The sequence below is a fragment of the Idiotropiscis lumnitzeri genome, chromosome 5 (assembly GCF_059441095.1).
Source record: "Idiotropiscis lumnitzeri isolate Australia: NSW breed Sydney's pygmy pipehorse chromosome 5, RoL_Ilum_1.0, whole genome shotgun sequence".
NCBI classification, from domain to species: domain Eukaryota; kingdom Metazoa; phylum Chordata; class Actinopteri; order Syngnathiformes; family Syngnathidae; genus Idiotropiscis; species Idiotropiscis lumnitzeri.
In genome coordinates this window covers 24,074,223-24,094,548 of record NC_142395.1, presented here as the reverse complement: position 1 = coordinate 24,094,548, position 20,326 = coordinate 24,074,223, and the positions used below count along the sequence as shown (strand labels likewise).

Here is a 20,326-nt window from a genome sequence, read left to right as displayed (position 1 = left end):
GTATCGTTCCATCCATCTATTCTTTGTCAATAGTACTTCTACAACTGACTCAGGGTGAGAGTCAATTTTACATCTTGGACTGGTCATCAGCCTATTGTAGACTTTGAATTAGAAATTATTTGTGTGTAATTAATTAACAAATAACAGTGATGTGGAAGTGAACATGGAATTAAAAAATAAATAAATAAATAAATATTTTCCCGGTGTGTAAGTGGACTAGTGTTGTCCCTGATTCCTTATTGAAAAGTCACTCTTTAAAAACAGCATTAGGTTCCGTGGGACACACTCAGTGTTACTTGAGGCTTGATTCTGGGAATCACTGGGCAGCGTGTCCACAGCCGTGGAGCCCTGCCAAAGGGGAGAGACCAAGTTGGGGCGACGAGCTTTGTTTCTTTATGGTGGAGGATCTTTGTCCACAATCAAGTGCAACGCTTATTACATAATCATGCGTCTGTAATCAGATTACAGGGTTGCGGGTGCAGAAAGTGGCAGGTAGGAGCTTGTTTCACCCTCATTTGGCCACTCTAGAGCAAGATATTAATGTTCACTTTTGTCTGGAAACAAATATATTTTTGGGGGGGGAGGGGTCGGGGGGTTGTGGTCTGCAGTTCAATTAAAGTAAGGTTTAAATCATTAATAAGCAATTAAGAATTACATTAAATATAACGGTGGCTCACTATTAAATTTGCAAACAACTGCCACAATCTAAATATTTATAGTCATTAGAGTACCTACAAAGCAAAGTGGTGCCAAATGGTTTATTAACGTCTTCTTATTTAACCATTACAGAGTGAAGGTTTGTGCATATATTTTGATTTTGTCAAGAGTGACACAGTGGATTGCGCAACAGACTTCATTGACGTCTTCAATTTACCTAAATGTCATTTCTATTCTGGTTCTCATTTCTATTCTGGTTATCAATGTGTGTTTGTGTTTGTGTGTCTGTGCTTTGCATGCCAGAAAATGAAAGAGAATGTTTTTGAAGGCTTTTGTTTTGTTCTCTTTTATGTTTTTACAGTTTAAAAAAACGTCCAAGTTGAACTCCCCGTGACGTCACGGGAGCACAGCCAATCAGAGGACGTTCTATTTGCGGTGCGGTGGCAGTGGGAGGAATATTTGGGCTGCAGTTTAAATAGCGACTCCTCTTTGACCAGCGAAAAAAACATTAGCAGACGGGAGCTTAGTGGCAATGTTTGACCTGAGGACACACAGGTAACACATTTAAACGCTCCACATTCAGACGGGAAATACCGGAAGCAGCTGCAAAGCCTGCGGATACATGTAAGTAACATCTCGAATCCACACATTGATCGGAATATTCATTTATTGTGAATATGCTGGTATGTGGAGGGGGCAAGGCTTGTTTTGCACATTTTTTTGAATGCGGCTGTTTGAATGGTGTGCATCGATGCTGACTGCAGAGCCTCACCCATGTGGAACATGTTTACATGTCTCCCTCAAGGCCTCGACATGTATCGTCTACTATTATTGTGAGCTGATTTATGTTATCGCTATTACAAATATTATCCTTGTTGCCTATTTTGACACGCATTCAACATAATTTTCATTACACTCTTCCACCGATCTTATTATTTTTGTTTTTGTTTTATCATTGACATGATACATTGACAGTTGTACATCCTGATGATTTATTCGTAGGTAAAATAATAAAAAATAATAAGAAGGTTCCTGCTGTGAGTTTTATAGCGATAACGCAAGTAAACAATGTGCGCTGAATGACACCGCTAGTTGTCCCGTGATTGTCTATTACGTAAAGTGCACGCATTATGATTGGCTGTTAAGGAGACATTTCCCGGGAGTGCGTGTGTGTCTGTGTGTGCACATGGTCAATGTTGTGTTGACTATGAGATCGTGAGGGCTGTGGTAGCCCTGAGTCACTGTGCATGTGTGTAAACAAAGCCGTCTGTTCACTCAAATACCACCATCTTGCATTGTTCAGACATGGTGGCAAATACTTTTTTTTTTTTTAAAAACATACAATTGCGCAATATGTGTCTGATGGTGGTTGGTTACAATTTGGAGTGGTGTTGATAATTTTGGTTTACACAGTGAGCTATGCAGTCAAACTATTCCCCCAGTGTGTTGTGTAGTTCAAAATGAATAACTGAAACCATGACCAGTGTCTGGCGTTTTAAATAATTGTGTTAATTGTTAAACTGTTGCTATGTTGCAGTGAATCCTTTGCCAGTAAATACTACAAAAAAGTAATCTAGTAGTTGAGTGGTTCTCAAAGTTTTTACACCAAGTATCACCTCAAAATAACAATGACAACATTAAAAGACAGTAGCCTAGTAGGCCTAAGTGTTTATTAAAAACATAGCTGAGGTTTTTTCCTAAGTATTTGTACTTATTATTATAAGTCACGGTAACATCATGCAGTTCAGGCAATAAAACTGTGCTTAAAATATTGGTATTTTTTATTTTTTTATTGAAATAATGATTAAATGATTGCATGTAAAAGTAAAAGAATAAAGTTTATAAAATAAATGTTTCAAAGAAACGTTAAATGCACCGTGCTTGAGTTGTACAATTGTTATTGTACTGGATTAAGAAAAAAAAGCAACAAACTGTCAGCATTACGACAAACTTCATTCAAAGATGATTATCATCATATTTGTTGTTCTAAATTTTGCACTCGTGCCCTGCTTTGAGTCGCACTGGTGGTCTAGACTTTACATCTTCCCCGTCAATTAGACGTTTTCCTCGACAATTGAATGCTTACAACTTTGGGGAATTCACATAGCAGGATCTACAACTGTAAAGGCTTGCTTGGATGAGTTTGCGGTGGAAAAAAACTTGATGGAACCACTGGGAAAAATGGTGAGCCAGGGCCTATTTCATGTCGGTCACTGGTGACCTGCTGTCACAAATGTTCTTCTGGATGAATGCTCAGACAGATACGCTCCAACACATTGGGGAAAAAGCTTCCCAGAAAAGTGGCCCCAACCGACCCCACATTTCTTAGAGGTGAAGGCAAGCCAGCCTATAACAGGCAGCTCATGCTGGTCTTGTTTGTAATGTCACGTCAGGAGCGCAAGGCCTAAATCGACAGTCATTATTTGAATTGTTGTTGGGTTGCAAAAAGGACAAAGCCAACAGGCACGAGTCCACATGCATTTTACATCTCCTTCGTTAGTTTCTGTCAGCGTCAGCTTCTATTATTTCTGGCTCCTTCCCTTCTCTTCCTAATGCTTGTTGGCTCAACACCCGTATGTCTTTTTCCACTCTCTCTGTCGGGTTTGATATTCGAGGTCGAGAGCTTTACAGCCTGGTGGGTTCATCTTTGCCTCCATGTCTTTTTTTTTTGCATTGCAGCAAGCATAAAGGTCAATTTTTACGTCATTTCAACAAAAGAGGAATATGCTCCCCTGCAGACAAGAATGCAACACAAAGTACAAAAATAGAGGAAACATTTAATTATGCAACTTTGTGTCTGTACGAATGGCCTGGAATGAGATCGGCACTGATTCATATTTTGGGGTATGTGTTGCAGCCACCCTGAGGTTTGCATTTTAAGTAGACTTTACACAGGATCGGACAATCGGTGCTTGGTTGTAATGTCATAATTTGCCGATCAATCAACGATGTCACTGATCAAATCTGTAAAGTAAGCCATTTGCAGCAAACACAATCTCATTCACTCCAGGGACATTCTGTGCTGCCATCATTAACAAAAGGTTTCTCAGCACATACAGTCAAATTTGTTTACTTTTTTTTTTTTTTTTATTACAATATTTTTCACAATATTTTTTTACAGTTTTTTGCAATCTTTTTTACAATATTTATTTATTTTATTTTATTTTTTTTAATAATTTTTTTAGGGGGTCATTATAGATTTTCCTGAGGACTAAATCCAAAGCTTTTATGAAATGGTCAAAGGTTTGCCATTGTTGTGCATCAGCGTGGCAGCGCTCGACTCTCGGCAATGACGCAACGTCTCTGTTTCCAGTTGCAGACCATGAACTATGTGGGCCAGCTGGCGGGCCAGGTGTTTGTGCAGGTCAAAGAGCTGTACAGAGGCCTCAACCCCGCCACGCTGTCCGGCTGCATCGATGTGATTGTGGTGCGGCAGCCCAATGGCTCTCTGCACTGCTCGCCCTTCCACGTGCGCTTCGGCAAGATGGGAGTCCTGCGCTCACGGGAGAAAGTGGTGAGATGATGATAGTTTTCTACTACTTTGCTGCAAATGCCACTTCCGTTCGACAAAGTCCATCAAAATCACAATCATATGATTAGAATGAGCAGACAATTGAGGTTGTTTCTGTGCAGGTGGACATTGAGATCAACGGAGAGCCTGTGAGTTTACACATGAAGCTGGGAGAAAATGGAGAAGCCTTCTTTGTTAAAGAAGCTGAAAACACACTGGTGGGTGTTGATCCCTCTCAATGCACAATACACAACTACTTCATGAATAATGATGTGCATAAGTGATTTGAAACAAAAAGCTCAAGGCTGACTCGGATTCAGGTTTTCTAAACTGAGTTTTATATATTTGCTTGCAAAGAGTGGAAAATAGTCAAAATGTTTCTGAAAATGGGTAGGTTAGATTTTGGAAAAATATCAAATAAAATTTAAAAAATAATAAAAAAAATATATATATATATATATATATATTTTAATTATATTAATTTTATATTTTCATGATTTTTTTTGCAGTATATACAAAACAAGACAGAGAGCTCCTTGGACAGAAAGAAGGACGATTTAAGACTTTAGCCACAAAATCTGACACTCTCTCTCCCTGAGTGCAATTAAGAAGAGCTCATCTCAGAGGATCGCCTTCCCAATTGAGACAATTACACAAATCTAATCCTGCTTTCGATACTTACCGACTCAAACATTCGGATCTGCTTTCTATCTGCCAGAGTAGACAAGAAAAATAATCATTATTTATTCTATTTATTTATTTTTATTTTTTTGCCTTTGATTGTGTAGCTTACCAGTTCCAAAATTGTTCTTAAGGATACATTAAAGGATCGTGCAGGCTTTTCAAGGTGTCTTCATATCATCCCTCCTTCTCCTAACAGGAGGTGGTTCCAGCCTACCTAGCGACATCGCCCATCATGTCGACAGGTGAGCAGCTGATGGACGCCCAGTTGAGCCGGAGCGGCGCACGTCACCACGGTAACCAACTTTGAAACATGCTCACTTTTTGGGAAAGAAGCCCTTCTGCGTTTGTTGAGACTCCTCTGTCCTGTCGCCAAACAGACAGCATGATGTGCGGCTCGCGTCCAGTCCAAAGCATCGGGCTGCAGCAGGGCGACGGAGGCTTGAACAAGAAGAGGCGGAAGAGAAGGAGGAAGGCTCGGCCAGATGGTGGAGGAGGGAGGCGGGACGAGAGCGGAGAGGAGTTTTCAGATGATGATAACATGTTCACGATTGACCTGAGCTCTGATGAGGAGAGAGAAGGAGACGGTGCAAGGTGTGTGTGTGTGCGTGTGGGGGTGTGTGCGTGTGTGTGTGTGTGTGGTTCTGAATGTGTGTGTCTATGATGGCTTATCACGTTGCTCTTCCATATCTCTCCCCCACACACATCTAAAGAGGGGATTCAACGTCCGTATTTGCGCGTGTGATGATGCAAGGCCCTTTGAGACGTTGTTGGAGGCGCTCCAAGAATTTGTGTTGTGCTCACAGCGCTCTCTGTTTCCTTGACATAATGGAGCACCAGCGGTGTCCCTGCTGCTGGCTTTCCAGGCTTTTTTAGGAAGTCTTACCACACCGACGACATGAGAACATTCCTCAGACGCTTTCAGTTGACTGGACTTGGTGGAGGATAAAGTCTTGAGTTAAAAAGCGAGGGGCAGGGGGGGGCATTTTAATCGCGCATATTTTAATTTGCTACATGAACAATGAGAGTGATTGACAGTTGCAAATTGTGAAGTGTTTTAATGTTTTTGTGTTTGTTGTTTTTTTTTTTTGTGACCAGGACTCAAGGCTCGGCAGTCAGCACACACCCGAGTGCAGACTGGACACGCCCACAAAGGTACACTCTCACGTGGCCACGGAGCACACATACATTGATACATCTTTTAAGAATTTGTATTGTTCTTATAGTTGTCCTCTGTTGAATTTATTCTGTCCATTTCGTCAAGGAAGTCACCGCCAAGCAATACTATGTTCACTTCAGTAGACAAAGTAATTCTTAAATTGGTTGAGTGTCAAATCAAAAGCTGGATTAATTTTGAAGCATATCTGACGCAAGATGGCTATGATAAAAAAATCAAAGTGTCATTCTTGTCAATTCTTTGCTGGCGACAACTTCAAACTGTTCTTCTGCTCTTTCAGGGTTTTTTGTTTTATGTTGCAGTAAGAATTCTATTTTTAGGAAGAATTTCTGTTCATTAGAATTGCGAGTCAACCAAAAGGCACTTGAGTGACATAGTTGAGGTAAAAAATCAAATCATTAAATGATTCCCGTCACCGATCATCCATCGCTTACGGACATTTTGAATGCTAATCAGCAGAAATGTTTGACGTAGCTGACGTCAAGCATAAATTTATAGTCATGATTTTGAAACTATTTTTTTCAAAGTTATGCACCATGTCAGCGCGGCAGGTATTTATAATTCAGAATGAAAACCAAAAGTAATATGTAGTTGAAGTCATAAACCGAATCATCACGCGGCATATCTACCTCTCGCCTACTTCCGACCCATTTCAAAAACAAACTTTTATTTTTTCCTCGTATTGCATTTAAAAGCTAGTCAAAACAAGATTGTAGAGGTAGCCGAGGTCAAACGCTGAATCATTGATAGGTCTATTTGTATTACATTACAATTAGACGTATTCTGTCTTTCTCTTCTCCCGCTGAGTAGCGAATATCACGATTCACTGTCTGTCAATTTTCTCTTTGTCTCTTCTGTGCTCATTTTCATGTTTATCTTCTCATAGCCATGTGATTAAGGAGACCCTCTCCATCCCTCCGTCCTGCGGTCTGTCCATCTCTTGTCCACAGCAGACCTCTCACTTCTCCTCCTCCCACCTTAGGTATCACCTTTACTTCCTCAAAGAGACACAATGCACCGACTTATGCTACTCATGAAACTATTCAAGTATTTCTGGAATACAGTGCTGACTTCTAAACAAATGTTTACAGTTTCTTGTATTTTTTTTTTTTAATTTAGCAACCCAGATGACTCTCGGTCTTCAACGCCCAAGAGCGACTCTGAGCTGGTCAGTCAGGCTAAAGCCAACCCTGAGATGTTGTGGACCTGGGGGGAGTTGCCACAAGCTGCTCAGGTATTGACGCAAATGCACAAATGCTTGGACTTCAACTAACTCTAAAACAAAGGCACATATCTAATGTCACGGATAAAAAACTGTAGAAAAGGCTGCTGAGAGACTGCGACAGTGGCTCCTTTAAGAGGGCGGAGCTTAGCGCTCCAACTCACGTCACGTGCGTGCGCGCGTATAGGAAGGAGGAAGAAGGAGAGACAGTGGCGGGATTTGTGTCAGTTCTGTTTATCTAGTTAAGTTTATTCAAGTTATATTCCACATTTTATCCTGCTTCGAATTGGACACAGTCACGCGAGAGAAGAAACCTTCATTCCCAAAATGTTTCAAAAATTAAGATTAGGAGTCAAGTCCAACCATTGATTATGTCATAATTTTCCAAGTTCAGTGAGGTTCACTCGGTCAGTTGTTTTGTCAAGGTGTGCCCATGAAAACTTCACTGAACCCATGTTCTCACCTTCTAGCCATCCTTCCTGACTTGCCATCAAAAGCAGGAATGTTCCACATCAGTCTCCATCCCAGTGTCCTCCAGCACTCACTTCAGAAGCATCAGCGATGCCGGACCCCCCTCTCGACCGCTCTATACCACCCAGCATGGCGAGATCGATGGCGACAGTCGGGGCAAGCAACCCGACTGTGGAAACGGGGGGAGGATTGCAGAAGAACATGGTAAGATTGGGCAAAGTTCTCTCATGTTCTTCTTACTCATAAACACGTTTTTTTCCCCCACAGAAGGAGCGGTGGACAGTGTGGGTGCGGAGATGGAGAGTTTAACGACATGTTCAGTGTCTCCCAGCGTCCTCCCTGATCATCTGGAGGAAGGCGGGAACAGAGGAAGCCCAATCAGAAGAACCGATTCGCCTTCTAGGAGGAAAGGTATGAACACACTTTATAAGATGATCCAAAATAAGCATTCAACCGAGTGTAAAAATTTGTAAAAACTGTGTCCGGTTAGAGAAAAGAAGCCAGCATCTTGGTGCTGATGGGGTATACTTGGATGATATTACAGAACTGGAGCCGGAAGTGGCTGCTTTGTATTTCCCTAAAAGGTACAAACACACTGGACACTTTATTAGGTACACTTGCAGTATCTAATAAAGTAAAAAAAAACATTATACACGGCTCGTAATGGTTCTCATTAGATTGTGCTCTGCTACTTTCACAGCGATGGAGGCGGCAACTCGATGAAGGTGTACTCGGACGTGATGATGTCATCCGTGCGCAGTGCAAATCAGTCCCCGCAGTCAGTAAGCAGCTGCGGGATGGACAGTGGTGTGGACAGTTTGTTGGACCACATGGGGGACCTCCCTCACGTGGCCATCTCACTATGCGGCGGGCTCTCTGACAACAAGGAGATCACACGAGGTGCGTTCAGGACTTGGATGATGCTGAAACGTTTACAGCATGCAGATTAGTGTCACACACTATAGCTTACATTCGGGATGAACATTTGACTGCTTTGACTGACGATAGGGAAATTATCAATTAGTTCATTATTTTGTTGCGGACAAAAGGTTTGTAAATGTGTTGATGCCACGAGATGGTGGCAAAGCACTACTTTTATATTAAACATGGTGATTTCATGTCTAAATGAAGCCCCTCCCCTTTACTTCAATATAGTTCATTGGCACCAAGATGCCACAATATGGCACCAAAGCACTACCTTTCTATCAGATAGGGATATGTCCTGTCTGAATAATGCTCATTCTGTCACTCTCAGACGGTGGCACCAAAGCACTACTTTTCTATCAGGTAGGGCTATGTCCTGTCAAAATGTAGCTCCTCCCCTTACTTCAACATAGTTCCTTGGCACCAAGATGCCACAATATGGCACCAAAGCACTACTTTTCTATCAGATAGTGTTATGTCCTGTCTCCATGAAGGTCCTCCCCTCACTTCAATATACTTCCTTGACACCAATGCTAAAAGATGGCTCCAAAGCACAAGTTTTCTATTTGACATTGCAATGGCCTGTGTCAATGACGCTTCTCCTTTCACTTCAATATGGTTTCTTGGAACCAAAATGCGTGTGTGTTGGCCTTCACAGAACACTTCCAGGAGAGAGCCGTTTCCTACCAACAGTTCTCCGAGAACCCTTCCCTTATCGATGATCCAAACCTGGTGGTGAAGATTGGTAACAAGTATGTACGACACACACATACTTGAATGTATGTATTGTTTGTTGACGTTAATGCATTACAGCAGGCGTGGGCAAACTACGGCCCGGGGGCCACATGCGGCCCGTTAAACGTTTTAATTTGGCCCGCTTTGTTTTGTATAGGTACTATAACTGGAGTACGGCGGCTCCAGTCATGTTGGCCATGCAGGTCTACCAGAAGCCATTGCCACAGGTGAGACCACCGCGGTGATCTGTTTTTCAGGCCCACACTAATCTGACTGTCGTGCTGTGTCCAGTTGCTGCATTGAAACCTTTAACGGTCGAAACAATGTGGTTTTGAAGTCCTTCCTATTTGTTGCTTATATATCGGGTCATTTCTGTACCACTGATGGTTGTTGGGTGCTGTTGTAGAGCTTTGCAAACCTTTTCATCCCCTTCCTCTCTGCACTCTGCACTAGTTTATAGCACTGATTTTCACTTTGGTGGACCATTTTTCAAAGCTATCTTAATGTCGTATCAGGATAATGTGTCTTGAAGTTAATTGTGTCAATATTCATATGAGCCACATTGGAAACTTTATCAAAGCCTTAACACCAGAGTGAAATGTAGCTTTGCGTGAGCTTCCTAACACTTTATTAATCTCATGTCTTTGTCCTCCCCTTTTGACCCGTTCTCCCTTTTATTTACTTCTTTACGTCTTTCACCGTCCATCCCAAGTTTTGGTGTTTGAGTTATTTTTTTTCTGCTTTTGGCCTCTTCTCGTACTGCCTTCCTGGCCTGTTTGGCCCCAGACCTGCTGAGCCTGTATGTTTTATTTTTGGGGGATTTTTCTGGCATGTTGATCACTGCATGTGATTGTCTGATTGCTTGTTTTTTTTGTTTTGTTTTTCTAATGTTGCATCCATTCTTTGCAATGCATGCAAGTCATTTGCTAAGCTAGTGACAGAACATTGTGGTTTGCTTTACTTTGCGGGCTCTGTTGTTGGTCCATCATGTTCTCTGCTCGTCAATTTTGAGTTTCGAGTGAGTTTTTGCGTGGTATGTGCATGGTTTTGTCCAGGCCTCCGTGGAGAACATCATGAAAGACAAGATGCCCAAGAAGGGTGGAGGCTGGTGGTTCTCCTGGAGGGGCAGGAACAGTGACTCCAAATCGGTGAGTGAACTGATGCAAATATTTGTCACGTGATCCCCAACTCGCAGCCATGCAATGACATCTTTGTCCTCCAGGAGTCGGCGACGGAGACTGCAGGAGACCGAGATGAGAATTCCATCACCATGGCAACGGCTGTCAGGTTAAATCCACATGTTCCTCTTTAATCCTGTTTCATAGCTTTCACCTTGTGGTCCTCTAACTGTTTCACTTGTTGTTTTTGACAGAATGAAATATGAGTCATCCTCCAGTGACGAGGACCACAGACCCACTTTGGTGTCTGGCACATGCCAGTCTGATGCCCCCCTTGCTTCTGGTAACGTTTGTTACAAGAAGACTCTTCGGCTCACCTCAGATCAGTTAGTAAGTCTTCTTCCATGTATGATTAGACGATTTGTGCAGCACGGTGACCTGGTGGTTGGCATGTCTCCCTCAAAGTTCTGGGTTTAACTTTTCATTAAAAAATTAAAAAATCTGCACTTCGATATTGCTTTCTATAATTAACAGATGCTTTAATGTGAAAAAAATGGAAGTTTAAATAACATGGGACAATGGATTGCGCTTACCATGATATCTATCTGATATTTTTCATCAATGAATCACTCAAAAAAATATTGGAAAAGCAAATGTGTATTAAATCAAAAGAGTGGTATAAGTAGCACTAGTATCTGGGCTCCCTCTAGTGGTACATGAAAGAATCACTTAATCAAATACAAATGCAATTTTGATTTAAAACATCCAGCACAAGTGAATTGAATGTTTAACTTTTCATGCAATTTTTACTTTTTAAGTACAGTTCAGGTGTATTTTTCTACATGTTTAATCTTTAACTGTTAGTTTTTAAAAAGAATTAACCATTTATTTTTCTCTATTTAAACTTAGCTTTAGTGTTCAAACTGTGCATATTGTTATTGTGGCTTATACTTTTTAGGTTAATACCTCTTTTGTGTTTTTGCTGAAGGGTTACACTATCAATTCTCTCTGGAAATGTTTTGTCAATGTAAAAAAAAAAAAAAAACGATATTTTGCTTGATAGGTGAGCTTGCAGCTGAAGGAGGGTCCGAACGAAGTGGTTTTCAGCGTGACCACACAGTATCAGGGCACGTGTCGTTGCCATGGCACAATTTACTTGTGGAACTGGGACGACAAACTGGTCATCTCTGACATCGATGGAACCATCACCAAGTCAGACTTCTACTTCAGTTGCAGTACTTCACCCACTAGATGGCAGCATTTTGCACAAAATTGAACGTGTCACGTGATTACAGGTCAGACACACTGGGCCACATCCTGCCCACGCTGGGTAAAGACTGGACTCACCAAGGCATTGCAAGACTCTACCACAAAGTCAGCCAGTGAGTGTGAGTTCCAAACCGTTATTCATATCTATGTCATGTTTATAACACAAGTATGTTTCAGAAATGGATATAAATTCATGTACTGCTCGGCGAGGGCTATCGGTATGGCGGACATGACCCGAGGTTACCTGCACTGGGTCAACGAGAGGGGAACGATGCTGCCGATGGGCCCGGTGATGCTCAGCCCCAGCAGCCTGTTTTCTGCGTTGCACAGGTTTGCGCACACACTCACACACACTCATGTAATGACATCCAGTATAAGAGCGTTGATAACATTTTGAATACTTCATTTTTCGCTGTGTCATGACAAAAAAAAAAACAGTGAGGAGGTATAAGAATGCTGTACAGATTAAAAATGTTCCCTTGTCTTTTTAGAGAAGTGATTGAGAAAAAACCTGAGAAGTTCAAGATTGAGTGTCTCACCGACATCAAGCACCTTTTCTACCCCAATACTGAACCTTTCTATGCTGCTTTTGGCAACAGAGCTACAGTGAGATCACGCCTGCACTCTCACCACATACACACACTCAAAATCAAACAAGATTTTTAAGATCTGCCATGTGTGTATTTGTATGATTCCAGGATGTGCATTCCTACAAAGAGGTTGGCGTTCCTCACGACAGGATCTTCACCGTCAATCCAAAAGGGGAACTGATACAGGAACGTGCCAAAAACATCTCCTCGTAAGCTATTTTGCCTCCATGTTCTACTCTTTGCCATATGCTTCATTCAAATTTAAACATCTGTGTCGTCAACATCTGTCCAGTTACGGGCACCTGTGCGAGATGGTGGACCACGTCTTTCCCATCCTACTCCAAAAACAAGGCAGCGACTTTCCGCGTTCGGATACTTTTAACGAGTGCGATTACTGGAGCGAGCAACATCGTGATGAAAGAAATCAGGACAAGGAAGAAGAGGGCTCCGAGCTACTGAAGAGCAGCTGAGCACACTTAAAATGCATCTCACACGAGTGAGGATGAGGCTGAAACCAAACTCTGAACTAGAATGTGACTTAACACTGTGCCGTTATTCAAAAACAATCCGATAAGGTCACGAAGCACATCTGTAAAATAGGACGCTCTGAGAAGAAGAAAATGTCATAACTACGGGATACCTCACAAATAGCACAACATGAACAAATAAAATAATGGGGAATGAAGACACGGATGTTGTTTAAACGTTTGCTGACTCGCCAACACAGAAAGCACAACTATCATTTATTAAATTCTAGTCTAACAAACATTAGATATCAATTTAATTAGCACTGATTATTTTGCATAAAAGCAACTGTAATTAACATTTGTTTAAACAGGTTGGTCCCATTTAGGTTAGAACGTCTTTTCCTCGAGAGACCTGCTCAGTTATAATGCAGCTATACCTCGATATATCGCCACAGTAAAATGAAAAGCACATTGCTCCACATTGTGGTAATCAGAGAAAAAAAATAAAATACTCGCTGTTTTTGGACAGACAGAAAGATTCTGGCTTTTCAAGGATAATGTAGTTTTATTTCAAAGGTTATTCATTTAATAATAATAATATTGTTGTTTTTAAATATAATTCTAACTATAATCACCGAGTAATCATTATATTCTTACTTTTTAAATGGTAAAATGTCGTTTAAGCAAGATTGTTATGATTCATATTATTAATAGCTTATTAAAATTATAAAATTGTATTTTTATATATGCCTATTTGTACATGAATCTGTAAAAAGTAATTATTATAATTAATATTATTTAAAAATAGCTCATTAAAATTTTTATTTTTACACATGCCTGTTTGCATATTTTATGTAATGTCACTTTTAATGCCTTATTTTATGTTGTTTATTTTAATGTCTCATTTTTGTGTGTGGGTTTTAGTAGCAATTTAATCAATACACAGAATGTACAGTTAATATATTATGGATAATAGGATACTAATATCAATATTTTAGCCACAGTACCTTATTTAAAGTCCCTGTAAAGTGAAAACAAATGTCTTCTGAATTCAACACACCACAGAGAATCTAATCTCGAACCTCTATCACAACCTGAAAAAAAATGAATGCTTATTTTGCTAGTGTTTTCTCATTCCTACACATAAATTACATATTTGATAATATGTATCCGCCTAAAGGCTCTGGTAGAAGTTAGGCGCTTGGATTCTTATATAGTGAGGGTGTTTTCAGTAATTATCTTCAAACATGTATGAATAGAAATCTCGGAATTCACTTTACAGGGTCTTTAACGCCAACATCTCTCAGTATCGTCATAAACATACTGTTCAATGAATACATCTCTGACAGTCTCACTGAAAACAGATAGCGTTATCTTTGGGTTTTTTTAGTACCCAATGATGTGTCACACCTCAAACTAAAAGTCAACGCCCACCTCTTACGCATCCCCTCACTCCACTCGTGCGGTCGGCAAAACACGTGTGGTCACGTGACCATGCTACTGTGAAAATGTGATGGTTATATACACGCAGGACAATGCAATTGATGACGTAGTAATGTGCATGTGTGTACACCGTATGTTACTGTCATTATGACTATCAATGCAACTTTTTATAGCAGGACTCATTGACTGCTACGTGAAATAGTATTTTTGGGATGTGTTGTATATATTGGGATGCATGCATGTTCATTCCCAACTCACTGGGAAAGCCACTGTATATAGGAAACAATGTTCTGTATAAATGCTAAAGGTTGGTGCTCACTATAGCAATAGAGTAAAATACTTCGGGAGGCCGTTGTTGTAAGTGGTGTAAATGTATGGTAATGACCTATATGCAGCAAATTTGCACTTGGAATGCAAATTGAATGTTTCTAAATGCACTCAATGGACTTACTTGCTTATGGTTATGTGTTTTTTTTCTTTTTTTTAACTGAAGTTATGTTCACAAAATTGATTTTTTTTACAACAATTGATCTATAACTGTACTCGGATATATCGCGTGTGTGCATGTATGTGCCATCTTATTGTAACATTGCTACAAATTATTGTAAAATAATACAGTAGCACTGTCACTGACTGGTCTTCTCATTTCTGTTAATAAGTGCATTGTTTTTCCTCATGGTTAGTGGTATTAAGTGTGTGTGTGAGTGGGTGTATATATGTGTCTGTGTGTGTTTGTAATTATTATGGAGTAATATTTATAACACATCCAATGCAATCCACTTCTTAAGGTTTTTAGTGAGCATTTTTATGATGATTGAATTCTTTCTGTGAAAGATCTAATAAAATTGTTGACAAGTTTATGTTTGTGGATGTATTTTCTATTGACTATTTCATAAGTGGGGAAATGACACATGCGTTTGCATTTTTTGGGGGAGGGGGCAGAATGTATAATACAATACACAGAATAAAACAAATGATTTCAATATTCTATTAGGACAACATTTCAGTAATGCTGAGTGAGAGGATTTCAGTTGTCATGTGTCACTTCATCTGAGTGACACAAAAGAAATTTTGCAGGAAGTAAAAACACTGCGTAGTTAATTGTTTATGCCAACACATACTTATTTTGAGTAACAGTTAAAATGTTATGTAGAACATTTCCCGTAGCCGTTATATTGGTACGGAAGCGAGTGAATTAAGCCACACCAGGAAAAAAACGTGAAAATGATTATGTAAAAACGTGATAAATTTCATGTTTTTACATGATCATTATCCCGTTTTTACATGACAAGTTTCATATTTTTACATGTTAATTTTCTACGTTTTTACGTAAGTTTCAAATTTTTACACAAGTTTCATGTTTTTATATGATCTTTTTAGTGTTTTTGTTTTTTGTTATTTTGTTCCTGGTTAAATAATTGAACCGTTTATTTTGCTTTTCTAAGTAATTTTTTGGGGGGGGTTGTAGTTTTTATTTTTTTTCCTTCGCTGTTTCATGGAGTATTTTTTTTCGTTTTTTCGGAGTATTTTTTTCTGTTTATCAATGCAATTATTCTGTTTTTGTAAGTAGTTGGATGTTATAATAGAGTGAAACTACTAAACATGTGTGCGCTTTGTGTGATACAACTAATGATAGATAATTATCATAAAACAATATTTAAAATATTTACAAAGAAAAAAATAGCAATTTACTGTCATTGTAATACCAAATATAATTGAGTATATAAAAATACACTGCAGGGATGGGCAACTTAAATGTTGGCTGTTTCTGTAGGCAGGGCCACCAAAAGATTGAGAGAGAGAGAGAGAGAGAGAGACAGAGAGAGAGAGAGAGAGATCTTTGAATGTGAAACGCGAATTAATGTAGTTGTCACGCAGTAAGATTTTGTCTTTTTTCACCAGGCCATTGTTGTGGCGTCCACAACAACCAATGCAGCACCTGCTGAGTTACAAGACGAGCAGTCACGTTAGTGGGGTACAACTTAGAAAAAGGAAATGCTTTACTTTGACATGTTATTGTCATCCATGTTATTATTACGCCATCTAGTTCCACTTTTACTCGTCCTCACAGCCGCTTGTCTTCACTTCTGGGTTGTTCACGTCACAGACGCCGATAACGATGCACGCTGCCTCTCATGGCCCAAAAAAATAAATAAATAACGAAACACACCACCTCTCATTTGTCATGCAAAACGTCGGTCAAATTAAACAGCATGATAAAAGATGATTCTTGTATCATTAAAAAAAAAAAAACATACTCTACATTTAGACCACTTTTGGTAGTGAGCAAATGACGCTCATTACAGAAGAAAGTAAACTCTGACTTGTCGAATGAAGCGTAGTCATTCATTTGAATGGCCTCATTAATTACACTCGTATAATCCATGTTGTACTTTGTATAAGTGACACATCACGTATCCGCATTCTAACCCTAACCACTATGTCACAGAGTTTGAAGCGATTGTCTTTTTATGGGTTCCACAGTCCGACTTCAGTGGCGTTGTGAAACTGCAGTGTAGTACCAAGTTGTACCACAAGGTGCCGCTCAGCACGGTTGTACTGGAAGGCATTTTGAAACATTTGTACATGAAAATATAATATACGTACACAAGAGAAGCTGATTATTACTGACCATCTAATCAGAGGACGGTAAAGGTAGACATTATTTTGGGCCAGCTGGTAGACCCTGTGAGGACAAATTAGAATCTAATTGGTTCATGAAATTGTCCCACTCTTAATGTTGAGTTTCATTAACCAGCCCAACTGCTTTTGAAGGCTTGGGGTAGATTAGATTGACATGGTAACACAGAAGCTAAAATCTGGACAAAACAATCTAACGTCCAAATAGACGTATTGGAAGCCGTATAGCCAAGAGAAATAATCATTTTAAATCAAATAAATACAATGAAATGATCTTGAAGCAGGAATGAGACCAAAGTCTGCATATTGAGGACCACCAGCACTATAAAACCTACACGTGTCCTCTTCGTGCTACGTCAAATGGAGGAGGCGGAAGGCTTGATAAAGTCGCTCGAGAGGTCGCTGCAACGCTGGTGTACGCGCATGTGCTCCGTCACGCGGTACAGGCGAGAAAAGGCCATGGGGCACCTGGGGCAGGGGAAGGGCCTCACTCCCAGGTGAGCGCGCATGTGTCTGTTTAAGGTGCCACGCTGGCTGAAGGAGCGCGTGCACAGGGAGCAGTGGAAGGGGCGGCGAGCAGGTTGCAGCGTGCTGGGCGTGGACGTTGATGCTTGAATGTGGTCGTGCACGGTGGGAGCTGTGTAGGCCTCTTTACACACCACATGTGGTTCCGTCGCCATTAAATGTTTATTTGCATCATTAGATGAAGCCACAGTGTTGTCTTGGTTTGTGTGACAGCGACTAATCACAGACACTGTTTCTTGTTCCAATGTCTTGCCCAAAAGACTGGATGTTTGGTTTATAGGTTCTAAACTACCGGAGGCGCCGGCTTCCTCTTCATCACTGGACTGCTCTGATGAACTGGTTGGGGGATGATGAAGGCATGCCTGATAAGACATCACGTCACGACAAATTATATTGTTGCCACTCAGGTGCAGATGTGTGATTTTGGCTTTCCCATTGTTGGCGAGCAGCTCTGATTCCAAATCCTTGACGTCCTCCTGCTGGTGTGTTCTTTTCTCGGCAAGTTCACCGTTGACTTCCGGGATCTTCATACAATGATCCTCTCCTGCAGTCTGATCTTTGCCCGATGGCGACGTTGATGACGTTGTAGCTCTGCCGCTGTGACGTATGACCGGTACCGGCCCACAGCACTGAGAGGAAGAAGGGGAAGATGAAGAACTGTGGTCCACATGGGATGTAATTTGGAGAACGTGTTTTTGATCTTCTGCTCGCAGCCGCTCGGTACTCCGCATCTCAGTGATGTATCTTACATTGTGATCCAACTCATCAGGCAAAAAACTTCCGCAAGTTCTAAAAGGTTCACTAGAGGCTCTGTTTGCGTCTTTCACTTCCATCGGAGGCGCATTCATGAGAACTTCCGACAGTTGCTCCATCTCCAAGAGGCGGGCAGCGGCAAGCAGGTCGCGGTACTGTTGCCAACTCTGAGCAGGAGGCGGAACTCCCGTGTAAATGAAGTCCAACACAAGCTCCAGCACCGAGTGGGCCAGACACGGAGCCTGCAGATCCACAAGGGAACTTTTCGAGGAGAGGATACTAGCCAGGACTGGACTGGAAGCCGCCAGAATACACCTGATGGAGATAAAAAAAATAATAAAAGGATGTCATTTAAAAGAAAAGTATTATAACGAACTAAAATATTTCAATTTTGTTTCATTTGTGTTTTATAGGTTATACATCACAATAATGGTTAAAACATTTGTAATTATATATCTTAGTCCATTTTTTTTATTTAATAACACAAAACCCTGTCATTTGTGACCTAGACTTTTTACAGTATTTTCACTGTATCGCCTGAATGCAAAAACAACATAAGGAAAAAATGAAGCGCCTTTTAATTGAGCATTTGGTTTCAAAGACCTGAGTTATAACAGGAGTGGACTCACTTGTGTGCTGGGTAGAGATGAGCCGGGTCCTGCCTCTGTCTGAGCACGCAGTCACACAAGTTAGCTTGTTCTCGTTGGTGGTTCAGACTCGCCAGTAACCAAGCTGCATGGCGACCCACGTCCTTTATATAAACACGAGACAATATACTTAGTGGAAATAAAAGAATGTATTCGGGCATTTATAATATGAGTTCTGACTCAAATTTAACACGAGTTTGATTGTGATTGGTTAATTATGAATCCGCTTCAAAAATCACAATATTGCAGTGGTATATTTTTACTCCCCTCCTCGAAAAGAAAATTTGATTTGTATGGGTTATAGGTCGCATTAATGTTGATAAGAATTCTGAATGGATTTTTCTTGTTCTCACTTTTTTTTTTTAAATCACAAAAACCTGGCAATCCACAACGAATATAAATATAAATAAGTGTTAACATGGTCAATCAAGTATGCATATTACAGATTTAGATATAGACAGATTTTTTTTTGTGTGTTATTACACAGTAAATACTAATTAATTACACACACATTCAAATCATTGCAATTTCAACAAACAACAAGAAGAAGGAAGTGGAACGAAAAGAGGAGGATACACGTGTTAAGTGTACTATTTAGATCCATTCTAGAACAAATGTATCATGTTAGGTACAGACAAGAAAACTTTATTAAATAATGCATAAGACGTATTCTCTTACCTCCATGTCGTAGTGAAGAAAGGAGATAGATATCCTGTGTGTGAACGGCGAGCAGAATGGAGCGAAACACCATGGTGGAGGATATATAGTCCGTGTACTATCTACGCACATGCTCCCCTTTGGAACGCGATCACAAGCTTTTCAGTTTGGAACCTCGGTGTGACGCCGAGGAACAGGTGCGTATCGAGAGAGCAGGCTTCTGACGTGACCATTTCCATGGCTCCGTTTGGACTCCTCTCCCGTCCACCAAACACGTCACGTGCTTGTCACACACTAACGCACTTCCACCTCATCTATCATGACAACCACACAGTACATTTTCCCTGGCATGTGACCAGTGCAAATACAACAGGTTGACATGCGTAGTGAGCCACTTAAATAAAGGCCTTGGCAAATCAGGACCCCCTGAACTAAGACCTAGTGTGAAAGTAATTGGTGATAAGATACGTGACTGGAAAACAATGTGACATGGTATTAGATGCACTGTATTTACAGACGCTTGTCGGCAACGTCCGCTGGTGCAGTTTTTGTGAGTAGAACAAAGGTCACAGTTTTGTTTAGATCCCGTTTAAATGTTGCGTAATAATAGTGGGAGATCTCGACATGGGATCTCTTTCTTCAATTTTCAAGAAGGTAAGTCATTTTTTTCACTGATTGAATGTCACTTAACTGGACTTAAATTGTATTAAACCATATCAGTATCGATGAACTACTTACTAAAAATTGTTTCATGAGGGGGAAAAGGAGAGGTCTATTTGGGGTGGATGAGACAAACAGCGATTAATTTAGTGTAATAATAATTACATAGCTGTGTATTA

At 40.5% G+C, this 20,326-nt stretch overlaps 2 protein-coding genes across 3 annotated transcripts; one reads left to right on the top strand and one right to left on the bottom strand.

The window, feature by feature from the left end:
* The first annotated feature begins 1,099 nt into the window (after positions 1-1,099).
* Positions 1,100-15,123, top strand: lpin1a (lipin 1a). Of its 2 annotated transcripts, XM_088296270.1 has the most exons (24): positions 1,100-1,281; positions 3,971-4,171; positions 4,291-4,386; positions 5,049-5,145; positions 5,230-5,443; positions 5,948-6,004; positions 6,913-7,008; positions 7,146-7,260; positions 7,719-7,923; positions 7,987-8,130; positions 8,210-8,303; positions 8,420-8,619; positions 9,302-9,395; positions 9,536-9,605; positions 10,091-10,177; positions 10,434-10,526; positions 10,601-10,665; positions 10,751-10,886; positions 11,560-11,708; positions 11,792-11,878; positions 11,943-12,095; positions 12,257-12,371; positions 12,464-12,564; positions 12,648-15,123. In XM_088296270.1, exons 2-24 carry the CDS (start codon positions 3,980-3,982, stop codon positions 12,823-12,825), a joined length of 2,838 nt encoding a protein of 945 aa, XP_088152396.1. In that variant the 5' UTR covers positions 1,100-1,281; positions 3,971-3,979; the 3' UTR covers positions 12,826-15,123. The 2 variants fall into 2 exon arrangements, with proteins under 2 accessions (XP_088152396.1, XP_088152397.1); XM_088296271.1 differs by lacking the exon at positions 10,091-10,177 and having other exon boundaries at positions 1,101-1,281.
* A 1,392-nt stretch (positions 15,124-16,515) lies between these two features.
* On the bottom strand, positions 16,516-19,619 carry LOC148337383 (zinc finger and BTB domain-containing protein 34-like). Its single transcript, XM_088297017.1, has 3 exons — positions 19,509-19,619; positions 18,813-18,934; positions 16,516-18,498 (listed from the first exon to the last, which is right to left on the bottom strand). The coding sequence occupies exons 1-3, from the start codon at positions 19,617-19,619 to the stop codon at positions 17,262-17,264; spliced, it is 1,470 nt and encodes a 489-aa protein (XP_088153143.1). The 3' UTR covers positions 16,516-17,261.
* Between the last annotated feature and the right edge of the window lie 707 nt (positions 19,620-20,326).

Coding starts and splice junctions, on each gene's coding strand:
- lpin1a (XM_088296270.1), top strand. CDS start 3,980: ATGAACTATGTGGGCCAGCTGGCGGGCCAGGTGTTTGTGCAGGTCAAA. Junction 5,146..5,229: donor GAGCGGCGCACGTCACCACG/GTAACCAACTTT, acceptor GTCGCCAAACAG/ACAGCATGATGTGCGGCTCG. Junction 10,178..10,433: donor GCCCCAGACCTGCTGAGCCT/GTATGTTTTATT, acceptor GGTTTTGTCCAG/GCCTCCGTGGAGAACATCAT.
- LOC148337383 (XM_088297017.1), bottom strand. CDS start 19,619: ATGTGCGTAGATAGTACACGGACTATATATCCTCCACCATGGTGTTTC. Junction 18,935..19,508: donor TTCTTCACTACGACATGGAG/GTAAGAGAATAC, acceptor GTTTATATAAAG/GACGTGGGTCGCCATGCAGC. Junction 18,499..18,812: donor CATCTCTACCCAGCACACAA/GTGAGTCCACTC, acceptor TATCTCCATCAG/GTGTATTCTGGCGGCTTCCA.